This window comes from Mesocricetus auratus, unplaced genomic scaffold (assembly GCF_017639785.1).
Source record: "Mesocricetus auratus isolate SY011 unplaced genomic scaffold, BCM_Maur_2.0 Super-Scaffold_100024, whole genome shotgun sequence".
NCBI classification, from domain to species: Eukaryota; Metazoa; Chordata; class Mammalia; order Rodentia; family Cricetidae; genus Mesocricetus; species Mesocricetus auratus.
The window spans coordinates 14,358,082-14,384,504 of NW_024429205.1; the positions used below are offsets into that span (position 1 = coordinate 14,358,082).

The 26,423-nt window shown below is 45.4% G+C and overlaps 2 protein-coding genes across 4 annotated transcripts in view; both read right to left on the minus strand.

Annotated features, from left to right (window-relative positions):
* Wdr35 (WD repeat domain 35) overlaps window positions 1-1,585 on the minus strand; it is a 55,502-nt gene extending 53,917 nt beyond the window's left edge. For both annotated transcript variants that reach the window (XM_005079066.4, XM_005079065.4), the window contains exons 1-2: window positions 1,427-1,585; window positions 392-509 (exon numbers count right to left, since the gene is read on the minus strand). In XM_005079066.4, the coding sequence (XP_005079123.1) occupies window positions 392-509; window positions 1,427-1,450 (142 nt within the window). In that variant the 5' untranslated portion in view covers window positions 1,451-1,585. The remainder of the gene's footprint in view (window positions 1-391; window positions 510-1,426) is intronic.
* Window positions 1,586-4,155: 2,570 nt separating this feature from the next.
* On the minus strand, window positions 4,156-25,937 carry Matn3 (matrilin 3). Of its 2 annotated transcripts, XM_040730912.1 has the most exons (8): window positions 25,662-25,936; window positions 20,621-21,187; window positions 17,730-17,855; window positions 14,540-14,665; window positions 11,913-12,038; window positions 9,202-9,327; window positions 6,935-7,045; window positions 4,156-5,118 (listed from the first exon to the last, which is right to left on the minus strand). In XM_040730912.1, exons 1-8 carry the CDS (start codon window positions 25,867-25,869, stop codon window positions 5,084-5,086), a joined length of 1,425 nt encoding a protein of 474 aa, XP_040586846.1. In that variant the 5' UTR covers window positions 25,870-25,936; the 3' UTR covers window positions 4,156-5,083. The 2 variants fall into 2 exon arrangements, with proteins under 2 accessions (XP_040586846.1, XP_040586847.1); XM_040730913.1 differs by lacking the exon at window positions 9,202-9,327 and having other exon boundaries at window positions 25,662-25,937.
* Window positions 25,938-26,423: the final 486 nt, after the last annotated feature.

Genomic DNA, 26,423 nt, shown 5'->3' on the forward strand with positions numbered 1-26,423 from the left:
AACACAGTGGAAGGAGAAAACTGACTCAAAAATTGTCCTCCACCTCTCCCCACATGCTCACAAACACACACCACACGTGCAATAAATAAAGTTTTTTAAGTTTCTTTTTCTAGAGGGACTCTGGAGAAGTGAAAGAATTGCGAAACTCCTGTGATTCCAGAGAGCTAGTAAAAGACAACTTGAGGAAAAACTACCCGATATTTACATTACACATTCTCTGACTTTTATTGCACAGGAACTCTAGAAAAAGTCACCACCAAACATTTGAGTTTCTTTTCAAAAAGAGTTAAAACTTGAGAGTGGCAAATACCAGAAGCAGGTCTCACTGAAGAAATAGCACTAGCCTTTTTTTACTAAACGTTCCATACATGTACCAGCAATAATCACTTACCTGTCTGTGTCTCTAATCTCAAAACTTTCAGCAAGCCATCCTCACCACCGCAAGCTATGAACCCTTGGTCCTTGTTCCAGGAAATACACTTCAGCTTCACATTATTGGGAACAGCGATCTGTAACAAGAACCGCAGTGATGCTAGCTGCTTTTCACGAAGGAATTGGGAAGGTAACCAACCAGGAGATGTAGAACATCTTCCGAGAGGAAACCTGCACGAACCTGTTGTAGCCCATGCTGACAATCCCAACGCTTGGGAGACTGAGGCAGGAGGATCTCAAGTGGGATGCCAGCCTGGACTACGCAGCAATAAACTGTCTCAAAAAAGATGAGGTGCTGGTACACACCTTTAATCCCAGCACTCGGGAGGCAGAGACAGGCGGATCTCTGGGAGTTCGAGGCCAGCCTGGTCTACAAGAGCTAGTTCCAGGACAGGCTCCAAAGCAACAGAGAAACCTTGTCTCGAGAAAACAAAACACAAAGGGAAAAAAAAGGAAGATGAAGGGAAGGAAGAAGAAAGAGTAACTCTTTGGGTGGGGGATGAGCTATTATGAAAATACGGTGTGGTCTCCTCAAAAGTTCCAGGCGCTAGTATTCGGTAAAGAGATGCACATAAGGGAAGGAGAGTGATTGCCCCCGGGGGAAGGGAAGATCACCTCATGGATTCTATAAATGCGGGAACTCAGACATAAATCCGTGTCACTGCTCCTATTCCCTTTCTCCCCCGCGCAACACTTGTAATTCCTTTCCTCTGGCGAGGCAGCCTGTGGTCATCTACCTTTTAGATCAACAAGTGGCCGAGGAAAGACCCAGCAGCACCTGGTGGTCACGTCTGTCACTCAAAGAAGTTTAGGCAGGACAGGAATGTGAAAGAATCCTGAGAAAAAGCTCAGCCAAGGACTACCGGGGCTCAGAAACCCTCTGGAGGAGACAGGTGACTGGGAGGTGGAGAGCCATCCCCAGTCCCGGGAGGATGCGCACCGGCGGGCTGCGGTAACGGAGGCAGCGCGACGGCGGCCCCCAGGGGAAACTCACTTTCTTGCTCAGATAGAAGAACATCGCGGGAACTCGGAGAAGACGACTCTCGGCGCTCAAGACCCGCAATATATAACGGGGTCTACACCTCCATCCGGGAGCACTGGTGGCTCAGAGAAGCTCCCGTCGCCTGGCAACCGCCGCCACCCAGTCGCATCCGGGGCGCTTAGAGAACTTCCGGTGTGGCCCTCCAGCGGGACGCTGGCTGTCGTGCGCCTGCGCGGGCCATGGGGTTGCTGAGCAATCGGTGTGGGGCGAGGGCTGTGGTTTCTGCGCTGCCGTTGGGTATGTACTACCTTGGCTAGCGACCCGGTTAGCGCCCTGGCCCCCACCCCCACCATCGTGTGCGCCCCCAGCGCCCTGCCTTCGCCCCCGTCACCCGCGCCGCTATGCTACACCGCCATGCGACACCCAGACAGGCGCTCGTCAGGTGTCAGTATAAACTAAAGAATGGAGACCCTTCCCAAAAGGTCTTGAGAAGTCTGTGTTTTCTGATTCCCCAGCCAACAACTTGGAAAGCATTTGAAAGGTGGCGCCATCCAACAAATAAATGGCAATATCAATGTGCATTTTGATGACTGCCTTCTCCTTTGAGGAAGAGAACTGCAGAACCCCCGCAAGCAGTTGAGGAGTGGGTGCTATTTTATTTTGCTTCGGAATCTGGCTTTGGGTTCCTTTTGCTGGGACGAAACACTGAAACCAAAGAGCAAGTTGGGGAGGGAAGGGTTTATGGGGCTTACGCTTCCACGTTGCTGTTCATCACTGAAGGAAGTCGGGAGAGGTAGCTGAAACAGGGCAGGAGCCTGGAGCTGATGCAGAGCCCTTGCAGGGGTGCTGCAGACTGGTTTGCTTCCCATGGCTTACTCAACCTGCTTTCTTATAGAACCCAGGACCACCAGCCCAGAAATGGCAGCACCCACAATGGCCTTCCACATCAGTCACTAATTCAGAAAATGCCCTACAGCCGGGTGTTACAGAGGCATTTTTTTCAGTTAAGGCTCTCTCCTTTCTGATAACTCTAGTTTGTATGTCAAGATGACGTAAGACCAGCCAGCACAGAATCCCTGAAACATTTTACAGACCTCAAGGACCCTTGCAAAAGGGGTGTGTATGGCAATTGGTCATTAAAGCTATCATTGCACTGGAGCATACCCTCTCGTTTAAAAATATTTGAGCTGTTGGGCTTTTTCTGTCCAGGGAGCAATTTTTGTATATTTTTCTTAATTTTTTTTATTCATCTTCCCTCATCGTGTGCCATCTTCTATACCTCTCCTAAGGCGGGATCTCTCAATAAACTTGGAACTTAAAATGTGGGCTAGGCTGCCCAATCAATGAACTCTGGGATCACTAGCTCCCCACTCCTAATCCTGGGGTTACAGGTGCACCACAGCTAACCAGGTTCTTAGAGGTGCTGGAGATTCAAAAACAGGTAGTCATGTTTGCAGCACTTTATCTGACGAGTCATTTTCCCAGGTGCTCCCCCGCCCCCGCGTTGTCCTTTTTGGAATGGAAACCCGAATGTTAACAAAGTCTCCAAATCTAGAAGTTCAAGTAGAGCCATTCCTGTAGAGTTACTTGTTCTCACCAAATAGCTTTCTATTATTTATGGTCTTGCTATTGTTTATGGTTTTCCTTTTACCTTAATTTGCAGCTACCAGTATTGTTTTATATAATACAGTATTGCTGTACAGAAGTGCTAATTCCCCCGTTGGAGTCTTCCCCCATCCCCAGTACACAACGCTTGCAGCCTTTGAGCTCAGGCTATTATCTTATCATTTCTAGAATTTAGAAGTCCTGGGTGTTTTTGCCTTCAGTATGGAGGGTCCTCAAAAAAAAACCTAGACATGTATCTACCATGTTATCCAGTCATGCCACTATTGGGCACATACTCAAAGAATCCAAGACAACACAATAGAAATATCTGTACATGCATATTTAGCACCATTTACAATAGACAAGTGGTGCAGTCAGACAAGGTGCCCATCAATGGATAAAGAGATGGCACGTGTACACACACAATTATTATTCAGCCATCAAGAAGATAATATCTGCAGGAAGGAAGATGGAATTGAAAATCATGTTAAGTGAAATAAGCCAGAAAGATGAGTATGGAATGTTTTCTCTTATTTGTGGAATGGGGGAGGCAGGCACAAAAATAGTAAGGTGAGTTTTCGATAAGAGGAAGAGAAAGGGCAGAAGGATAATACAAGAGTGGACACAGGAAATAAAAGTGGACGTGATCAAATTCATCCTATGCGTGTCTAAAAGTGTCACAGTGAGGGGCTGGCAAGGAGGCTCAGCAGGGAAAGGCTCCCACCTGCCTCCAAGCCTGACGACCTGAGTTGGATTCCTGGAACACACATGGTGGAAGGAGAGAACCAATTCCAAAACTTTGTCCTCAGACATCCACATGTGCCCTGTGGCATGGCACAAGGGCACCCATACACTCATAACACACACACACACACACACACACACACACACTGAAGCGCACACGCAAATCTGTAATTAAATTTTTCACTGATTTTACTTAGGAACGTCCCAGTTTGCCCTGAACTGACTGACATTTTAAGCCTCAACAGTGTGAGATTAAATTATTGAAAAGGTATCTCACTTTGGTCTTTCTGTTTCTCAACCGTTACATACTCAAGAGCTACTAGTTCAGTTCTTGTTATATAAAAAATATAACAAGATTCGCCAAAACAAAAAAATCAGCCATGACATTAATGTAGAAAGACTGGAACTTTTATTATTTAAAAACAATACAAACAAAAGCAAATCAAGTAGCACGAAGTTTAAAGAATTGTTTTATTCCAAAAGTTACAAGCTGCAATTAAAAAGTACATGTATTAGGTATAGTTTGAGTGAAAAAAATCAGACTTACTATCAACATTTTTAAAACGATAATATTGTATCTTATTGCTTGTTACACTAATTTTATAAATATGCAGTTTTGCCAATTACATGCTAAAACAAAATGATAGAATTCAGGATTTTCCGCTTGGAAAAAAATCTTCGCACATTAAGTTTTTATCCATTTCTCTTTAGTTGTTCATTTTTATGGCCTTAATGAATTAAAAGCGTCATGTAACATTCACTTAATCTCTGTAAGTTACTTGTAGATACATATATTATAATCCCTTGGTTGTTTTATATTGTTTATCATATTATAATCCCTTTGATAACATTTCAGCAAAAAATAAAAGTATTAAACAATTCTAAATATATTCATCTCGGTTTAATTATTTGAACTTTTGTATGTAAATATTTCATAAAGTCTGCACTCTCAATAGTCAGGCTGGTTTGTATTATAAATATGACCAAGCGAAAAGAGACATAAAGTTTTATGAATATGATTGTCTTGTGAATATAAACGTTTATAACTTACATGGCTCAATCAGGAGATAACAAAACATTAAACTTTTCACTTTTCATCTTAATTATTTCACAGTCCTAGCTTAGAGGCATGAAAGCTTGCTCTTTAACGGGCCTGCACATCTGCCTCCTTGAGCAAGAACACTGATGCTCCAGGAAACCCTCATACATTTTCCTGAACAATGGTCAAGCATCTAATATGGCTGACTATTAGCATATGCCAAGCACTCCACATTTCCAGGCGAGAATTTTTGGGCAGTTTAGCGATGTCCTTGTCCACCTTCAGTCCACTTGCAACCTCTTCAAAATGGTGTCAAGTGGCTAGATGTTAAGGCCAAAGCGACTTGTCTTACACATTAGAAAATATAAGCATGCTTTCAAATACTTCACCACTAAAGAAAATTCTGTCCCACTCTAACTAAAATTATTTTCTCATCAAAAGCCTAATATAAAATTCAAAAATACATAATGAAATTACACTCCTGCAGAGATCTTCAGATTTTATTCTACTCCAGAACTGAACTGGAACAACATCTCTCAGTGGGGAGTAATGCTTATGAAGTCTTAGTTAAAGAAGTTGTTGAACTCTCTGCAGAGTTCACGTCTCTAGGAAATAGACTTCAGGAGAAGAGGGAAGAGAAACATGTCTTCCATGTGCGGTGAGGAGAATGGCAATACTAATTTGGGAAGAGCGAAGAGCAGCTAACCACAAATACCATTTTAAGCCCACAAATACCATTTTAAGCATGTGAAAGTCTTGGAAACTGATTCCTCCATGCTGCCTATATCCTCCTTCAAAGTCTGACTCCCAGGTTATGCCTACCCCTGTCTGAATTCCATCCCTCTGAGGTATATAAGAATAGTTGTTAAAGCTGGGAGATGCTGAGACAAAGCTCTTTTCCAGAACTATATGCTTGGGGTACTGACTGAAATTTGCAAGACAGTGTCATGTTACAGTTTGAAAACTATCTCTTGTCATCTTGGCTTACCAAATTGCATAACCATGTGTTGTCTGAAGTTCAACATCCGATAGATCTGATGTTTTTTTTTTCTGAACATAGGAAGATTTTGAGCTAAGAGTTACTTTAAAATGGGCTGGAGAGATATCTCAGCAGTTAAGAGCACTGACTGCTCTTCCAGAGGACCCAGGTTCAATTCCCAGCACCCACACGACAACTCACAACATCTGTAACTCCAGTTCCAGAGGATCTGGCACCTTCACACAGATATACAAAGAGGTAAAGCATCCATGCACATGAAATAAAAATTAAATTAAAACAGTAAAAAGTTACTTTAAGGAATCATAGCTTATTTGCTCTGTTATGTAAGAGCTCAACTGGGCACATAAATTGCTATTAAAAAGCAATGTACAGTGGCAGCACAAGCCTTTAATGCCAGGATTGGGGAGGCAGAGGCAAGCAGGTCTCTGTGAGTTCTAGACCAGCCTAGTCTACAGAGTGAGTTCTAGGACAGCCAGGACTGTTGTTGCACTTGTTACATGAGAAATACTGTCTCTAAAAATCAAAAAGAAAAAAAGAAAAAGAAAGAAAGCATTAGGGAAAGAAATATGTGGTTTTTACATTAAAATGTTGAATGAGTAAAAATGATCTATTGTACCATTGAAAAAGAACTCTGTATTCTTCTCAAATGCATAAGCAATACTTAACTTACAGCAATGAATAAGGTACTTGCTAGTAGAACGTCCTAAAATGTTTGGCTCAGTTGTAGTATCTAGGTTGGCTTCTAGAAGCCACAGCCATGGCATTAGCACAATGCTTTTTGCAGTACAATTGACGTGTCAGTCAGAAATTGAAATTTACAAATAAATTTTTACAAGAAGACAGGGTCTAGATTGTAGCATAGTTAGTAAGAGTGCTTGCTTGGCCTGCATGAAGCCCTGGGTTTAATCTCCGGTACCTCATAAAACCAGGCATGGTGCTATACACTGTAATCCCAGCACTTAGGTGATAGAGCGAGCAGGACCAGACATTCCAGGTCATCTTCATCTTCATAGCAGGTTTGAGGCTAGCCATGACTATATGAGATCCTGTCTCACAAAAAGAGAAAGAAGAGGAGGATATGACAGGGGGGAGGAGGAAGAGGAAGAGGAAGAAAACCTTCTGGAAAGGATATGTTTGGTGTTCAACTTCTGGAGGTGGGAGCTGACCTTCTCCTGGAATGCCAGTGTGGCTTCACAGCCACAGGCGTCTTCTACGGAAATGAGGCTTCTTGCTTCCTCAATGTCTGCAGACAATGACAATACACAACATGTTATAGCTAACCAGGAATTTCAGCAAAGTGGGGACTGTGGTGTGGAACACCGCCTAGCACAAGAGGCAATTGAAAGGAATGACGGGAAATCTACAATTCACTTCAATGCTGCCACTTACGTGAAAGAGTTTTTCAAAAGGCAAAGTCATCTAAGGGCAAACAGAAAGGAGAACACATTTGCTAAAGCTAATTTCACACAAAACTTCATTAGAAAACGTTGGGGGGATATGCTTGAGTTTGTCAAAACTGATGGGTGATGCTTATATGAAGTTCTTTGTATTTTCCTTCAGGCTTTTGTTATTGTCAGAAATCATCCATGATATAAAGCATTTTAAAGGTGGTTGGTGAAGCCAGAGACACAGACACAAGAGAGTCACCAGGCGGTAGTGGCCTTTAGTCCCAGCACTTGGAGGTAGAGACAGGCGGATCTCTGTGTGTTCAAGGTCAGCCTGATCTACAATGTGAGCTCTGGGACATCCAGGTGGTTACACAGAGAAACCCTGTTTCAAACAAAAACAAAAAAGGGGGGAAGGAAGGAAGGAAGGAAGGGAGGGAGGGAGGGAGGAAGGAAGGAAAGAAAGAAGGAAGAAAAGAACAGTCTTCCAATCCTATTGGTTTCCTTAAGGAATGGATGGACATGAGAATGGTTATCTGTTTGTATAACCAAAATACTTCAAAGATTAAAAGTAGGTACTTCCTGATTTCCTACAAAGGATTGCTATTCTTTTTGTTTGTTTCTTTTGTTTTTTGAGACAGGATTTCTCTGTGTAACTTTGGAGCCTCTCTGGCACTCGCTCTGTAAACCAGCATGGCCTGGAACTCACAGACATCCACTTACCTCTGCCTCCCAAATTCTGGGATTAAAGGTGTGAGCCACCACCGCCCAGCTGAGGATTGCTATTCTATTGAATGATTTGAATTGAGAAGTATAATTTTTACCCTTACATACTTTGGAGCTAAAAATTCAGAGCCTGCTCTGTGTGTGTGTCTGTGTGTCTGTGTGTGTGTCTGTGTGTATGTGTGTGTGTGTAAGACCAGGGGTCAGTGTGTTCTTTTATCACCTCCCCCTTACATTCTCAGACAGATGCCCTCACAACCTGGAGCTCACTGATTGGCCAGCAAGCCCACAGCATTCTGAGATCACAGGTATGCACCCCCACACCTGGCTCTTTAATGGGTGCCTGGGATCTGAACACACATTTCCATTTTCCACCAGCTCTCTCCCCAGCCACTGTTTAATTTTTGAAGCAGAGTCACAGACAGTCCATGATGACTTGAACTACTACTGATCCTCCTGCCCATCTGGCCAGAAAGTATCTGCCAAAATCGGCCACATGTGATCATCTCTGTACAGAGTATAAGAGAACAACCAGCCCAGTATTGGTGCTCCACAGACACTAAGATCTGTTAAGTCACACACTCACTGGGGTATTCTTATTAAAACACCCCTTAGAAAATTATAGAGCAGGGCTCTAGCAAAACTGAAAATTGAGAGAGAGAGAGAGAGAGAGAGAGAGAGAGAGAGAGAGAGAGAGAGAGAGAGAGATTCATTCATAACAACATAAAAAGAATAAAATACTTAGGAATGTTTTCAAGTATATGACCTGTACACTGAAAATTACAAACCATGGTTGAAAGAAATCAAAGAAGATGTATACAAGTGGAAAGGCACACAGTGAATTGAGTGTACCAGAAGTTTGTTCAAGAGGCAGTGCTCCCCTAAACTGATCCAAGGCTGGTTATGAAAGTCCCCATTGACATTTGGGGGAGACTCACAAGTTCCCAGGGGAGTGGGAAACATCAGCCACTGTACCATGAGTGCAGAGCTTTACATAGGAAAGTCAAAAACAGTCTGGGGATGAACTACGATGACCATTGACACAGAACTGTACATTTGAAAATGGTTGGGCTGGGAAATTTGCTGTTATGCATTTTTATCACAATAGCAGAAAACGGATTTAGAGACATTAATTAGAAAGAAAAATGAAAGAGAATGGGATCAAATTACAGAAAGCAGACTGTGTAGCCCAAGAGGACAGTAACTCAATATGATAAAAGCTTTTTTTTTCAAGTGGCTTCCTCCTAGATTTTCCCATTGAACACCATCTAGTCAAAGGGCCGGTCTTCACCTGAACACGTCTTCTTGTCATCATTCAAGGTGTATCCAGGGAAACAATCGCAGTGGTAGGAGGCTGCCCCATCGCTCACACAGATGTGCTGGCAGCCATGTGTGCCCAGAGCACACTTGTTTCGCACTGACCCAACCGTGCAGGAGAGAAAATATTTACCCGTTAGTTAAATAGAACCCTGAACAAAAACTTCTGAAATACAAAGTTTTGTTGCCCCCAGCCAGCACTGAGAATGAAGCCTTCAATAGTCACCCAGAGCCCCGTGTTCCAGGGAAAAGAAATAGCTTTCTTCTCCACATGGTACACCCTTGGCCTGATCTGTTTCCTGGCCACTCCTTCCCCAGGCACAGTACTGGTGTCACCCATATCTAGAGTGACTTCCCTTATGTCTCTTACCTCAGTGAACACAATGTAGAACCTCCTTCACAGACATGACCCCAGTGATTCTAGATTCAGTCAAGCTATAGATATAGGTGACACCATTACCCTGGGCTGGGGTTCAGAACTGAACTAAAATAAGAAGAAGGCTCCAGGAACACCAGCTGTCATCTCTCCCTCCTTCCTGACTATCAAATCCAATGGGACCAGCTGCCTCCACTCCTGCTGCTGTGACTTCACTGCCATAATGACTGTACCCTCAAACTGCTGCCATCATGACTGTACCCCCAAGCTGCTGCCATCATGACTGTACCCCCAAGCTGCTGCCATCATGATTGGACCCCCAAACTGCTGCCATCATGACTGGACCCTCAAATGTGAACAGAATAAGCCCTTTGTTCCCTCCCTCCTTCCCTCCCTCCCCTCCCTCTCTCTGTCCCTCCTTCCTTAAGTTGCTTTTGTGGGTATTTTGTCACAGCAGTGAGGCATCACTAGTAGAGACATCACTGTATGCGGAGCTAAGTTTGATCACACACACACACACACACACACACACACACACACACACACGACTATATTGGCAAAAGACCAATCACTGACACCTTATGATGAGACAAAAAAAAAACCACTGATGAACTGGACACTAATGTTCTTTCTCTATCTCCCTCTCCCCTCTCTCTTTCTCATAGGAAAAAAATAAAAATAAATAACTTAATAAGATTAATGATGATACATTCAATTAAATACAGAAGTACTTTCATTTATCACATAAATAGCATTTCAGAGATTAAGACAGCTTGCCCAAACTTGAGTGGAGAACAGAGGAAAGCACCACACTGGTCTTGTGTCCAATGGCCTAGACAAGTGAAAATAGCTTAGTGAACCCAGAAAGTCTCCGGGGAGACACAGATTCTTTCTCTGACATTACAAGAGCCAAAGCACGGTTCTTGTTCCTAGTCTTCTATTGATCATAATCCTTCTGCTTCCATCTCTGTAGTGGACGGGATTAGAAGCCACGTCTAGTCTGATTTCATTTCTTAAAGAGGGGAAGAGCCAGACGTGGTGGTAGCCATACATTCAACATGCAGTAACTCCAGCACTTGGGGCTACTGGGCTTCAGAGAGAGTTCCAGGCCAGCCTGAGCTGTAGGAGACACAAAGAGAGAGAGAGAGAGAGAGAGAGAGAGAGAGAGAGAGAGAGAGAGAGAGAGAGAGAGAGAGAGGGAGAGAGAGAGGGAGAGAGAGAGAAGAGGGGAGAGAGAGGGGAGGAAGAGGGAGAGAGAGAGAGAGAGAGGGAGAGAGAGAGAAGAGGGGAGGAAGAGGGAAAGGGACTGAGGAGTAGGGGAAAGGAGAGGAGGGGAGGGAGGAGGAGAGGTGAGGGAAGAGGAGGGGGAGGGGAGGAGAGGAGAGGGGAGGGAGGGGAGGGAAAGGAGAGGAGAGGAGAGGAGAGGAGGGAAGAGGAGGGGAGGAGAGGGGAGGGGAGGAGAGGGGAGGGGAGGGAGGGGAGGGAAAGGAGGGGAGACGAGAGGAGAGGAGGGACCCAGCAATGCACCATTCCCTTCCATTTGTCTTAACAAGATCCCACCACATGTAGTTCCCCGAAGAAGCTGAGCAGATGGAGCAAATCTGAAAAGTCCTAATGTACCAAACTCAGCGGCACCTCGAGAGCAAGGAATGCCTCTCCAAACGGAGAGCTTTGATGTGTACAAATGCTGCCCTGTTCCTCCAGTGAGCTTAAATCAAATTAATGAGGATTAATGGTCCTGGCAGGGGCTCGTTAGCCAAGTCACAAGGCCCTGAGTCACTGAAGATTGATCAGCTAGAAACAGTCAAGAATGTCCCTGCTTCCAACACCTTGGAAGGCCTGTGTGGGTCTAAATCAACCCTTCACAAAGTCTCCTTTGCTAAAAAGAATCCAGCTTAAAGATCAACACTACAGAAAAGTCCTGGGCCAAGTTTTAACTGGAAAAAGATCAGTTCAGCCTATCACACCAAATAATTACTGTCCAGTCGACTTCCTCTATTCACTTAAAAAGTCCCCAGTGTGCAGGGTTCTAAAATTTTTCCTGGATGGGGACCCCACATTTCATTAGCTTTTCTCATACCCCTCATTCCCTACCCATTTCCCAGGAATTTTCTGAAACGATCTATGTTTGCAAAAGCCAGTGAGCTCACCAACCCAACTGGGCAACATGTCTAAACGTGTGAGCTGGTCAGACGCCCGAGCCCGAGTCTTTAAGTTCCCCCTAAGAATCGTCTCTCCTGGTGAATTGCAGGTTGAATTCGCCACCATAGAGAAAGTCAAGCAGGGAAGAACTGCGGAATGGATTTTACCTGAACACGTCTTCTTATCTGCATTCAGGGTGTAGCCCTCAAAGCATTCGCAGTGATAGGACCCGGCTCCATCATTCACACAAATGTGCTGGCAGCCGTGTGTACCCGAAGCACATTTGTCCTGAGCTGTCAGACACAAGTCCAAGAACGAAAATTTAAAATTAAAACTCAAAGAGTCTTTTATTCCCCAGAGATACAAGCATGCTTAAAAACAGCAAGAAACACATGAGGGGGAAACTCGCTGGAGGCTGGGCAAAGCTGTCAGCGTTATTTGCTCTAACTAGAAATTAGCAGAGTTAATAAAATCCTTCACACATGATAACTATTCTAGGACGTTATACTCAGTTCTTCTTTCAATATCATCAATGCTGAGTTTTTCATAACCCAAGCATCTCATTAATACTTAATGCATTCCTTTTAGGTTTGTTGTACTTAACCCAACCCAGAAATAAACCAGCCAGTTATGCAGCTAATTACACTAGATCCATGGGAAAGGGGAGTTTGGAGAAATTCTATTTTAACATTCGTTTCATAAACTAATTTAGGGTGGAGTGAGAGTCTGAGACCCAATTCTTTATTCCGTGTACTTCCCTGTGAGACACAGATGAACAGACAACAGCTAGGCAGGTGGAGGAATAAATAATACATCTAGAAGGGCAGATTCACAGTAGAGATACATTTGAGTTTTTCTTTTTTAAACAGGGTCTTACTATGTAGCCAAGGCTGGTATGAAACTGCAGGCATGGCTCACTCCACCCAGAAAGGAGGGAAGAGACTTATAGACATATTTTTAACTATTTTGGTGGAGGAAAATCAGACATCATCTCATCTATATAGCCCAAGCAGACACGGAATTTACAGTGACTCTCCTGCCTCTGCCACCCAAGTGCTGGGGTTATAACCATGAGCTACTATACCAAGCTTTAATCTATGTTTTTAACTTGTAAACTTTCACTTTTAAGGCACGTTCAGGCTTTTGAAAAACTTATTTCCTCTATTCCCAAACGATAACAATTTAGATGCCTACTATGATAGCCAAAAAACATCGATACAGCGTGATTTCTTTTTCTCCACTCAATATTCAGATGTTTCTAATTCTTCTTAGTGTCCATTTTCTGGTCCAGGATCCAATGCAAGATCCCACATGACATGAAATTGTCAGAAATTTCATTGCTCTGTTGTAGACGGCTTGTCCGTGAACTTGTAACGGTGGCCACACCTCCTTGGGCGTGGTCTCCGGCAGAGGGACCCGAAGGAGAGGAGCTTGAGGTGTGGCTTTCCTGAGTGCGGCTCTTTCTGGTGGATCAATGGATCCGGTAGGAAGGGCTGTGAAACGCTCTTGTAGTTCTTTGTATTTTCTGTGTAAGTGTTCCCCAATAAGCACCCATCTGTCATTTATCTTGGGTTCAGAGATATCATTACATCCTCGCCTTCAGTCTACCTTTGTCTTTAGGACTTTGACACATTTGAGAAGTACTGGAAAACATGCTGGCCTAAGGCTCCCTTCCTTTGGGTCTGTCTGAGGGTTTCCTCATGGTTCTAAATGTTTAGCAAGAATGTGCCAACTGTGCTACCGCATCACGTGAGACTGTCAGTGAGGGAGGGAGCGGTCTCCGTCCAGATAGTGCCTCTAAAAGACAGACGACATGCGAAGGGCAAACGGCTCCTGGGGCTGCTCAAGCATACCCGAGTCTCTGGTATTCTAGACACACATAATGGGATCCCAGCACACAGGAAACCCGCAGAATGGCACCCGAGCCCAGGGCCTTGCCTGCTTCCTGCCCTTTGTCCACAGACACACTGCCAGGACAGCTTGTCCCTCGTGTACACCCTTACATGACACGGGTTGAGGGTTGCCTGCCACTCGGGCCCACAATGTGTCCTTGAGCTGATCGGATGATATATGTGTATGTGTGAGTAAACTTCCGAATTAAATTAGATCTGCACCCCATGCTGGTCTCCGGAGTCTGCCTCCCCCAGGAACTCATCGTGACTCCACAGCCCTCACCCAACAACAGCCAGAGCAACTCCCCATAAGTGAGGTCACCTCTAGTGACGTAAAGGTAGGTCCCTCATTATTCCATAAAGTCTCTGCCAGGTTCCCTACTATATATAGAGTCTCTGTCTCTCTGCCCCCCGTTTCTGTTTTTGTCATACAGAATTTAGAAACAGAAAATCCAGCTGGGCAGAGGTGGTACACACCTTTAATCCCAGCAATCAGGAGGCAGAAACAGATGGATCTCTCTGAGTTTGAGGCCAGCCTGGTCTACAGAGAGATTTCCAGTACAACAAGGATTACATGGAGAAACCCTGTCTCAAAAAGAGAGAGAGAGGGAGAGGGAGAGGGAGAGGGAGAGAGGGAGAGGGAGAGGGAGAGGGAAGGAGGGAGGGAGGGAGGGAGGGACGGAGGGAGGGAGGGAGGGAGGGAGGGAGGGACGGAGGGACGGAGGGAGGGAGGGAGGGAGGGAGGGAGGGAGGGAGGGAGGGAGGGAGGGAGGGAGGGAGGGAGGGAGGGAGGGAAAAATCCCCAGGATGGCCAAAGTGGAGAACTGACCAAGTTCCCAGCTGTAGGCGTCCCCTTCGCCACCAGGTAGGTTGGCAGGTGAATGCGCACACAGCCCACTCACCAGCACACGTTGCCCTGTCTGCATTCAAGGTGTAACCTTCGTAGCACTCGCAGTGGTAAGAGCCATTTCTGTCATTCACACAGATGTGTTCACATCCATGAGTGTTGAGGGCGCACTTGTCAATAGCTGCCAAAAGATGAGCATGACAAGTGAACATATGGGAAGGAGGCAAACAGTCACATTATCACACACACACACCACACACCACACCAGTCACATTATCACACACACACACCACACACCACACACACACACACCACACATACACACCACACACACACACACACACCACACACACACACCACACACACACACCACACACACACACACACCACACACACACCACACACACCACACACACACACACACACACACCACACACACACACACACACACACAGAGGGGGTGGGCACAGATACTGATAGCTTTGTGATCCTACTCTCTGGTCCTGTTTCTTCACCAACAGACCCACTAATGTATATGCCTCTTTCCTTTTTGCACCTTAATTTCCTTACCTATAGAATTAACAGTCTGAACTAAATGATGTCTGTTTTCTTCACAAGAACTCTCCTAGGATTAAAGAGAAAAAAAAATCTATTGCTATTCTTGATTGACTCTGTGTGGTGTTTAGACACCACTGAGCAAGGCCTTCAATATTTCTCTCTACTCCTAGTGTCTATGAGTGTGTACTGTCATAGGCAGGAGATGGGATACTTGTATCTAATGAAATCAAAACCAGGAAAAATGTCAACTCTCCCAAAGGATCAAGAGCATTGGATCCCAGGGCTGGCTAAGAAGACTGGCTGCACTTCCAAAGACCCAAGTTTGATTCCCAGCAGCAATGGCAGCTCACAACTGTCTATAACTCCAGTACCACAGGACCCAGTGCCTTTTTCTGGCCTCTGCGGAGACTGCACAGACATGGTACATGGTGTGCTTGTCTCTATCTCTACGTGTGTGTAACATTCAAACAATTTTTTAAGTTAACATGCCGGGCGGTGGTGACACACGCCTTTAATCCCAGCACTCGGGAGGCAGAGGCAGGCAGATCTCTGTGAGTTCAAGGCCAGCCTGATCTACAGAGGGAGTTCCCTTGACATCCAGGGCTACACAGAGAAACCCTGTCTCAAAAACAAACAACAACAAAAAAAACAAAAAACAAAAAGTAAAGGAAAATAAAGGAAAAAAATTTGATCCCTTCTTTTTCACCATTCCTTTTATTAGCGTTTTAAGAACAATAACAATAGTAAGGACCTTAAGAACTATAACGCAGAGACTTGCATATCCATATTTACAGCTACTCTATTCAGAAGCCAGGAAATGGAGTCTGCCTAAATGTCCATCGGCTGATGATACATAAAGAAAGCATGGTTGGTGCAGACGCACAATGGGATCTTAACACAGATGTACAGAAAACTGGAATCATGATTTTCATAGGAAAACGGATGTAACTGGAAATCCCTGAGTTAAGCGAGAGGGAAAAAAGATTCAGGAAGATACAGAATGTTTTTTCTCATATGAGGAATCTACTAAAATCAGATGTGGGTGCTTGCACATCACAGAGCTACAAGGGGTACGTGAGAGAAAAGGAAGAGATCTTAAAGGAGGTGAGAGACAGAGAGAGGGTAATGCAATAAATGTAATAGGGAAACAGAGAAGGAAACTGGGAGGAGGGAGGGAACAAACTAGGGGAAAGGGGCCCTGAGGAAAGCAGCAGGAGGTGAAAATGAGACCAAAGTATAATGACACATACATGTGAGGATGCCATGATAGACCTATAATGACACATACATGTGAGGATGCATGATAGACCTATAATGACACATACATGTGAGGATGCCATGATAAAACCTATAATGACACACACATGTGAGGATGTCATGATAGACCTATGACACATACATGTGAGGATGCATGATAAAACCTATAATGACACACACATGTGAGGATGCCATGATAGACCTATAATGACACATACATGTGAGGATGCCATGATAGACCTATAATGACACATACATGTGAGGATGCATGATAGACCTATAATGACACATACATGTGAGGATGCCATGATAGACCTATAATTACACATACATGTGAGGATGCCATGATAGACCTATAATGACACATACATGTGAGGATGCCATGATAGACCTATAATGACACATACATGTGAGGATGCCATGATAGACCTATAATGACACATACATGTGAGGATGCATGATAGACCTATAATTACACACACATGTGAGGATGCCATGATAGACCTATGACACATACATGTGAGGATGCCATGATAAAACCTATAATGACACACACATGTGAGGATGCCATGATAGACCTATAATGACACATACATGTGAGGATGCCATGATAGACCTATAATGACACATACATGTGAGGAAGCATGATAGACCTATAATGACACATACATGTGAGGATGCCATGATAGACCTATGACACATACATGTGAGGATGCCATGATAAAATCTATAATGACACATACATGTGAGGACGCCATGATAAAACCTATAAAGACACATACATGTGAGGATGCCATGATAAAACCTATTTGTATACTAACCTAAAATATTAATTTTTAGGAAAAGAAGGGGCCAAAGAGACAGCTCAGTGTTTATGGGGGAACATCGCTTTTGCAGAGAATCTATGTTTGATTCATAACAGCACAGGCCGTGGCTCAGCACCTGTCACTCCAGCTCCAGGGGGGAACACCCCTGGGCTCCTTAAGAACCTGCATTCACATGCACACACCATCCACAGACGTGCACGTAACTTAAATTTATCTTACTCCATTTATTATTTATTCATTTACTTGTTTTGGTTTTTTGATACAGAGTTTCTCTGTGTAGCCCTGACTATTCTGTAGACCAGGCTGGCCTCCAACTCAGAGATCCACCTGCCTCTGTCTCCCAAGTGCTGGGATTAATGGTGTGCACCACCACCACCCAGCTTAATTCTTTTCTTTTTAAGAATAGTAACAAAGCCTGCACTAGGCTTCCCTGAGTAGGTTCTCACTTTTCTCTCAGGCTCTGTATCAACAAAAGCTACTAAACCCACCAGAAGGCACTCAGGAGAAAAGAGGTTAAAGTCAAAGTCTAAGGGGAAAAAAATCCACCCCCGGAGAAGAGGCATCACATAGCTCCTGTTCACTATGCCCCCAAGGAAGCCTCACCCGAACATGTCTTCCGGTCGGCATTCAAGGTGTACCCTTGGCTGCACTCACAGTGGTACCTGCCATCGCCATCACTGATGCACACATGCTGACACTGGTGTGTGCCAAGCACGCACGGGTCCAGAGCTAGGCAAAGAAAGAACATGCACCGTGGTTATTTACACGGATACCTAAGAACCATTTTAGACACTTCCTTCCATTCCAAGACGGTGCCTCCAGGTTTCTTTCTGGTTTCATTATGTAAAACAGGGGGAGGGGAGAGGCACTGACTTCTGCCTCTGGGTTATTAAACATTTGATTTGAGATACTGAAAATTTAGAATTACTGATCTTGTTGTTCCATCTCTCAAAAGAGAAAGGAAATTCTGAATTTGGAGTTGCTGGAATCAAACATTTTCACGGGTCAGGCAACTTGATGTTCTATTTGGCCAAACTGTATAGCCATGAAACAGATTCTTGCCTTGCAACTTAAGAGCTGTGGAGAATAACAATGTACTGTCAAGAGTGCTTTGAGCCAGTGGGCCCAGGGTAGCTGAAACCTGGTTTGCAACAGTCCCACATTTTGTGCCTGAAGGGAAGTGGACCACAAGCATGCCTATCAGCCTGGAACTGACTCGTACTTGGGCAGTGATATTCTTGAGCATGCGAATAGTACAAAGCCATACAGCCAACTGCCTCCTTCTGCATGCCCATCACATATCCAGAGCCCAGATGTCTACTTGGGTTCTTAGTAGCTTTGAAGGCAATGGGTTCAGATTATAAATCCAAAGAGATTAATAAGAAAGGCATGAGATTATGTCAGCTAAATCGTATTTCCACCTTTTTACTCCTGGAAAATTTTTATCTCATTGGAATGACTCCACCCACACACACACACCCAGTGCCGTGCTTTAGAAGATGAATCAATGAATGTAGTCAATCCTACAAAACCAAAGCCTGTGAGAGGAGACTAACTCTCCTGTAGCAGGTAACCCAGCCTCCAGTGCCCTTGGCAATAGCACAAGGCTAATATTTTCCCAAGGAGTGCCTTTGCGTGCAATGATCTTTCCAGCCCGTTGACTACAACAAGCTGCCCCTCAGTTCCCAGAGGGAACACCCCCCACCCCCAGAACAAGTGGTGCTTTTGTAAGAGAAGGAAAAGATTGCCACTCACCACTATTACTCTACAGCCTTGGAGCCCACCCCCAGTTGCTAACTTTAAGACGCAACGTAACCACAGACCAGAGCCTTGACGGAAGAGCTCTCACCCACAGCTTGAGGGGGTTTTCTGGGAAAAAGAAAAAAGGCACTTTCTTTCTAGAACCTAATAAATGCCAAGTAGTTGCCATCATAGCCAACGGTGTCTTGTGAAAGCCTAGTGTCCCGGGACACGGAAGACAAGGGGATCTCAGCCAAGTCTGGCTTCGATGAGGCCAAGATTTCATCTACCATTTCCCTACCAACTGATGATCCTGGGTTCCACATTCATTTAGATATAATGTCTCTTTGATATTTGCAGCTGTAGTCACTGGCTCCCTTGCTTGTCTTTTCCACCAACTCCACAAGGGTATCTGAATGCTGGGAGGAAGCTACCTTTGACTCTGTGTGTGATGGCTTTGTATGTGGCAGTCACTATGAATAGACACAGATTGTACATGGCACCGAGTGTCTACGCTGAGGAATTCACCTAAATTGGAACGGTGTCCACACTCCAATCCTTCCACAGAGGCGTTCAGATGATCATCTCCAAGTGATTTTTTAAAACATAACTCCCACAAATCAGAATTCTATTTTTCTAAAGTTTTTAAATACAGATTTCTGTTTTCTTTTTTCTTTTTAATGAAATGGACAGGCTGACCTCAAACTCAGGATATAACTGAGGTTGGCCTTGAACTCCACCTGCTTGGGGTTACAGGAATTACCATCATACCCAGCACACATCCTGATACCAAAAAAAAAAAAAAAAGAAGAAGAAGAAGAAGAAGAAGAAAATCCAGCATGGAACAGATTCATATTGTTGCATCTGATTAATTCATGCTAAAAATAACTAAAATTAGCATGTTCATATTCGAAATACATCAGAAAGGAAGAACAGAATAATTTGTTTCGAATCTGTTTCTTCTGTCTAAGTGAATCAGAAAACTCCACCGTTCTTGTCTCAAATCCAATTATTCCACAAGAGAATAAGCAGGGGAAGAGTCGACTCTGAAACGTAACGAGCTTTCATTACATGCATACGGACAGTGACATTGAGACACAGCCCACTGGTCCTCCCAGGGGCAGGTGCTACGCCAGCTTCTTCGGGAGAACAAGAGAGGTTCTGTTAAATCTAGAGATGTAAAGCTAAAGAAAACATTTGGAGTGGAGGGGAGGAATGTTAACGATGGGGAAGAGGAGACTGAAGAGATGTCTTGAGTTTGGGTGTTTGGGGTTTGGGTTTTATTTCTGACTCCATCAGGAAGCAGTGGGATTGTTTATTCTGGTTATTTCCAGAACTCAACATGTCTAATGCAAACATGAAAGTTTTATGAGCAAACCAAGTTACATATAGTACAGCCTTGTACTTCTAAACCAACACCATGTGTTTAGGTTGGTTTAAAAAAAACTCCAAAAAAAAACCATTGCATGTGTTTAATTCTTCCATAAAATTTCCACCCCCTCCCAAAAAAATGAATAAACTGTTCCAGGGGGCTGGAACATTGGCTCAGAAGTTAAGACCACATATGTCTCTTGCAGAAGGCACTAGTTTGGTTCCCATTGCCCATCTGGGGTGGCTTACAACCATACCTCCAGCGACTACCCATACTCATGTACATACACATAATTTAAAAAAAAACAAATCTTTAAAAACCAGTTTCCAGATATACAATGTATGAACTATAACATCCTTGCTACTTGGAAGCTAAGACTTACCACAAAAGGTCTCCTGAAATCTAGCAGAGAGCTTTTCAATAACTCCATAGGTTTCCACGTAGAACACATGATCTTCCAGGGGCTTGCTAGCCATCATCTTGAGGGACTCCATATCTGCCCGGTCTACACCCACAGCATACAGCTCAACGCCAGATGCCATGGCCCGAGCAGCCACCTCATCCACTTGGTCCTGGGGCCTCCCGTCTGTCACAATAATAGCTACCTTGGGGATGTTGGACGTGGGCCCCCGAGCTCCTGCCTCCACGGTGAAGGCTTCCTCCATGGCTGTCTGGATAGCCAGCCCTGACATAGTGCCTGTTGACAAGGGTGTGATCCGAGCCACAGCCTGTTTCAGGGCCCGCTTGTCTGAGTAGGTGTTGAGCTGGAACTCTATCTTCACAGTGCTGGCATAGTTCACCACAGCCACCCTTGTGTCAGCTGCCCCGATGTCCAGAGTGTCAATGATTCGGGCCACAAAGGTCTTCACTTTGGTGAATTCCAGAGGCCGGACGCTACGAGAACTATCGATGATAAACACCAAGTCCAAAGGCCTGCTCTTGCAAACACCTGCAAAGAAGGGTTTGAGGAATATAAAAGGCTAAGCAGCATCAGACCACGATCAAAAATGGGGCAGTTCTCACTCCCAGAGAACACTGGGACTCTGGGAAACCAGGCCTGGTGTAGCATCTCCTAACCCTACCAGTACCACTGCCTGCTTCCTTCTTGGAGGTCATCCTCTCTCTGAGTGTTGCAAACATCCAGGCTTTCAGAGTACCCTATGACAATTCACTCTGTCCCTGAGAGTCCTTGTAACTCCTTGGCACTTACCTGAGACAATGGGGCGATGACTTCATCTAACACCCAGCTACTGCACTTCCGTCTTTGAGAGTGTATCTTGTTTTAAGGTTTGGAGATTATTAGCTGATATCTCTCCCACTCCTGCAAACTCTCTTAGCTGCTTCTCTCTGTTTTTTCTCACTTTTCACTGCCTACACGTCTGCCACAATGGCAGACAAGAAGCCTCACCGTCAAAGCTCATACATCCTTTCTACACAAACGCATCTTGTGCCCTCCAGTAGTAACTCATGCTCCTCGCCATTTACTCTTTCCTGGTCTTTATTGCCTCCTCTAACCTGATTTGCACAGCCCTCTCTCAGCTGCCCAAATTCAGGCCACTGTCAGGACTAGAAGGAGAGACTCCAGTAAACACATCTCTTTTTCAGTCCATTCTTTACTTTCAACCAACACACACACACACACACACACACACACACACACACACACACACACACCACAGTCCTGGATGGAAATGAGGTCCTTAGGAGGTGTCTGTCACGGCTCCTCCTTTCCTAATAAAAGGACAGATTGATGCTATTTGCTCGGTCAGTATGTAGACCCAAAACAAATTCTTAACCATGAGTGGTGTATTCAAAACACTTAGGGGCCTAAGTAGGCAGACTGCATGTTCAAGATACATAGCTATGTACTTTCAGAAAAACAAGTGAAATGCACTTAAAAAAAAAGATTTGGGCTACATCATTATTAAGAGGAAAGGATTTGTCTGGACTAGGGACTTTTGCCTCTGTCATTGTTGTGCTATATTTGTTGTTGTTTCATTGTAAGGTTTGGAGATCAAGCCCAGAACTTTGTGTGTATTAGACAATAGTCTACAATTGGGCTACATCCCCTGCCCCTCTATCTATCTATCTATCTATCTATCTATCTATCTATCTATCATCTATCTATCTATCTGATCTAACTATCCATCTATCTATCTAATCTATCTATCCATCCATCCATCTGATCTATCTATCTGTTGTTTCTTTGAAAGAGGATCTTCTGTAGCCCAGGTTGATCTCTAACTCACTACATAGCCAAGGATGCCCCTGAGCACACTGTCCTCCTGCCTCTATCTCCCAAGTGCCTAGGATTACAGGCATGTACCACCACACACAGCCTTTCAGTTTTGTTTCCAAAAAAATCAGAATTTTAACCTCTTGGCTTTATCTTATTGGCTGTATATATTCCGTTAACAAAATAACACCCTATTTTGAAAGACACTATAGGCATCCCAGAATGCTAACACAGGATCCCGTGAACTGGGCTGTGCAGAGGTTTCAACACATACATCTGGTGGAAGTTTGGGAGGAGCAAAACCTGAAAAGCAGTGGAGTAAGCCTAGCCTCCATGACTCGGTCTCCTAGCTCCAAGGTCTTTCCAGTACATAGCAGCTGCTCCCACTGAGGCAATGTTTTCCACCACAAAATTCAACATCATCTCATGTGCCCAGCCGATGTTTGCATATTGACTTTGAGTCACCACCCAAAAGATGCCATATGTCATGTGTTTGGTTAAGTCAATGGGAATTACAAATCTCTTTTTTAAGCAACTTCACAATTTCCTTCAAGAATTCCAGGGATCAAGAACAAGGAAGAGGACCTGTGTCAACAATTTTCCCTCGACATAGGTCTGTATATTTTTGCACAGTTGGAATGGAAGGAAAAAGCTCCATGGTGCAAGCCTTGTAACGTCATACTTACTCTAACACCCAAGTGGGAGTCCCTCCAGACGTGGGTTCTTGTAACTCAACATGCCTGATTCTACCCTTCTTCATTTGATTTTTCTGAACTGAATCCTCCAGTGAGGTAGTGCAGGGGTGGAAGGAGCTCTGAGGTGTAATAGGTAGAGTAATAATACCCCCAGAATCCATTCTGGTCCGTATTCCAGGGACTGGCAGAAATGAGCATGGCAACAGAATGCAGCTGTGAGCAGGAGGCCTATTGATGGGGAGACTACCCTCGATTTTTCAGATGGAGTCAATAGAATTGGTCCCTAAAGTGCAAGAGGCTAGCTGAAAGAGTCCAAGTGACCAAGATGTGAGATGGGCTCGAGCTGTTATTGCAGAGAAGCTAAGGCAGAGCCAAGGACTACAGTAGCCTCTAAGAAATTAGCAAGACCGGCACGGATTTCTCCCTGGCACCTCCCTCCTAATAGGACAGTCATGCATCCCCACCAACACCTCGATATTTGCCTAGGGAGAACAGCCTCAGCCTCCAACCTACAGAACTGTAAGATAATATTTAGTATTAAGGTAAGCCACTACATTCGTGATCGTATGAAGGTTACAGGGAAAATAATACAGAGATGTTGGTCAGGGTGGCAACATCTAATTCCACGGCCACACACCTCTTTTCTCGTCCCTACACCCTCAGCAAAGGTACAAATTGTTTTTGAACCTCACTCCCACTTATTATATCTGCAGTTTGATTCTCAAGAAGAAAAAGTGGGGCTGGGGGTGTAATTCAGGTGGTAGGTTATTTCCTGGCCCTGGGTTCAATTCCAAGTACCACATAAACAGCGTGAGGTGGCATGTGCCTGTAGCCCATAATCCCAGCAGAAGTTCAAGGTCATCCTTGGCTACATAGTGAGTTTGAGGCTGAGGCTAGCCTGGGATACATAAGACAGAGGAGAGGGAGGGAAAAAGGGAGGGAGGGAGAGAAAGAGGAAGAGAGGGAGACAGAGAGAGACACAGAGACAGAGAGAGAGAGAGAGAGAGAGAGAGAGAGAGAGAGAGAGAGAGAGAGAGAGAGATTCCACAATTTTGCCTATTTTTGCCAGTCTTGTCAGCAGTAAAAGCCTACAGTAAAGTTTTCCAAGTGCTGGTTGCTAAAGTGATCTGGAGGAGTAGAATGTGGCATTTATCAAGGGATTGCTGCCCAAGACCAGGTTTGGAGGCCAGGCTGTAAAGGACCATGGTCACTGTATGCAAAATCTAGCCTCCTTCTCCCAGTCCTATTCCCCAGGGAGGAGAGTTATGAGCAAGTTCGTTGTCAGAGAAAAGGCTTTCCCCTCCAGGCCAGCCTGCCGCAACCAGCCAGCTCCACTTAACCCACACAAGCGCTGCTCACCCTGCCTAGGTAGCAATGCTCTTACCATTTTAAATCTGGAATTTCAAATCATGGATGATGGAAGAGTCTCCTGAGCCAATTCTTGGCATATCCAGCAAGTCACAAGAGGGGACAGACCATGCAAATTGGCCTGACAGCATCATTGGCCAGATGAGCCTGGCCACCTGGAATAATATTTGCTACCACCTCTTTCGAGCCAAGGCCAGACAGACTGGAACTGGATTTTGTGTAAGGAAGAGACAACTTTGTGTAAACCATGTGGAGAGGTCCTGGCAAGCTGTGCAGTGGAAGGAGCCCTTGCTTGAGCTCTTAGGGGTCTCAGTTTCCCTAGGGGATCTGATGCTGATTCCAGGTATGTGTTGTGGAGGGTCACAAAGAACGGCTATCAGCTTCGCTGAGCTCTGTAGAGCACAATCAGTGGCCAAGGAAGAAAACGTAATCTGTACATCGAAGACCAGACCTGCCTGGGTCTCAAGGGATCTCACAGAGCACGGGTTGGGGCCCAAGGCACCAGTCAGCAAGCAGAATCACTCGGTCTTGGGCAGGACCGAGTAAAGCACCAATATAGTTACAGGACACGACAGTTTGGTTTTCCTTCCTAGTTCCACTCCACCCCTCTCCCCCATCCTCCACTAAGTCATCCCTTCTTCCAGATCTTGGCTTCCTTCTAGACCCTTTTTTTCCCGTAGGGGGAAAGGCACACACAGTGGATGCAGAATAGATTTCCAGATAACTACAGACAGGGTGTCGTTTGCTTTCCCTAACCAAGGATCCGAGTAAGGTAGAGCCGGGAGCCCCCATCTTATTCCCTGGCTGGAGCTCCCACAGGTGTGCGATGCTCCCTTCCCAGATCACAAGCAAGTTTGAACTTCGGGATGCTGTCATGGTCAAGCGCGTGACCTTACACCCCCAACCCCTACTAGCGCCCCTTGACTGTGGGATCCTTAGTTTCTGAGCGGGATTAACGGATAGAAGGAGGTCTCCTTCAGCACCCCGCTTGGAGTCTGGGAAGAAGAACATTCCTTGGATGTTGTGTGCCTTCTGCATTCCGGGGTTCCTACACCTCTTCCCACTTCCAGCCGGGGCCGTGGTTCCCCCTCATGGGAAGCGGTTCCCTGTCCGCTCTACTGTACCTGCACCGCGGCCTCCGGAATAAGGTGCGCGGGTGGGAGTCTCCGGAGCAGGGAGGTGCCCAGGGCTACCCCCAGGGACACGTGTCCCCAGCCGGCGGACACTCGCGCGGGCCAAACGTCCCGGAACGGCCGGGGTCGGCAGCAGCAGTAGCGGCCAGAGCAGCAGCAGAAGTCCCGGGAGATGGCGCGCGGGGGCTGGGAGCAACATGATGGGCTGGGCGACCAGTCGGGGTCTGTAAGCGAGGTGGCAAGGTCAGGCGCGGCCGTGGAGCCGCACTTTGCCGGTCAATTTAAAGGTCCCGCTCATGAGGCTCCGCCCCGCCCCGCCCCCTGGAGGGCCAAGCCACCCAGGCCCTGGAGCCACCGAAGGCCAACAAGAAGCTCTGTCTGCGCATTCCAGTGGCAGGAGCGGAATGTCTGGGGCTAGGCGGCCAGTGGCACGGTGGTCACCGCCCGCCTAGTCCGGTGGGCTCGGCTGGGTGCCTCCTGGACTATTGCCTCCTTGTAAAACCCAACTGGAGTTGGGGGGACGCCTGCTCCACCCTCTTGTGCTAGCCAGGTCTGTGTCCCAAACCCCTGGGTTTGCTGCGGGTGAACCTGACTTTCTGCTGAGAACTAGAGTCTCACACAACACACCTTTCTCCAGCGCCAAATGTCGTTGTTGGCTTTTTTTTTTTTTCAGGAAAGACCTCACAGATTCTATTACGTGAATAGGATGCATTCATCCCAGTTTCAATATGTCCGTAAACATTTGAACTTATA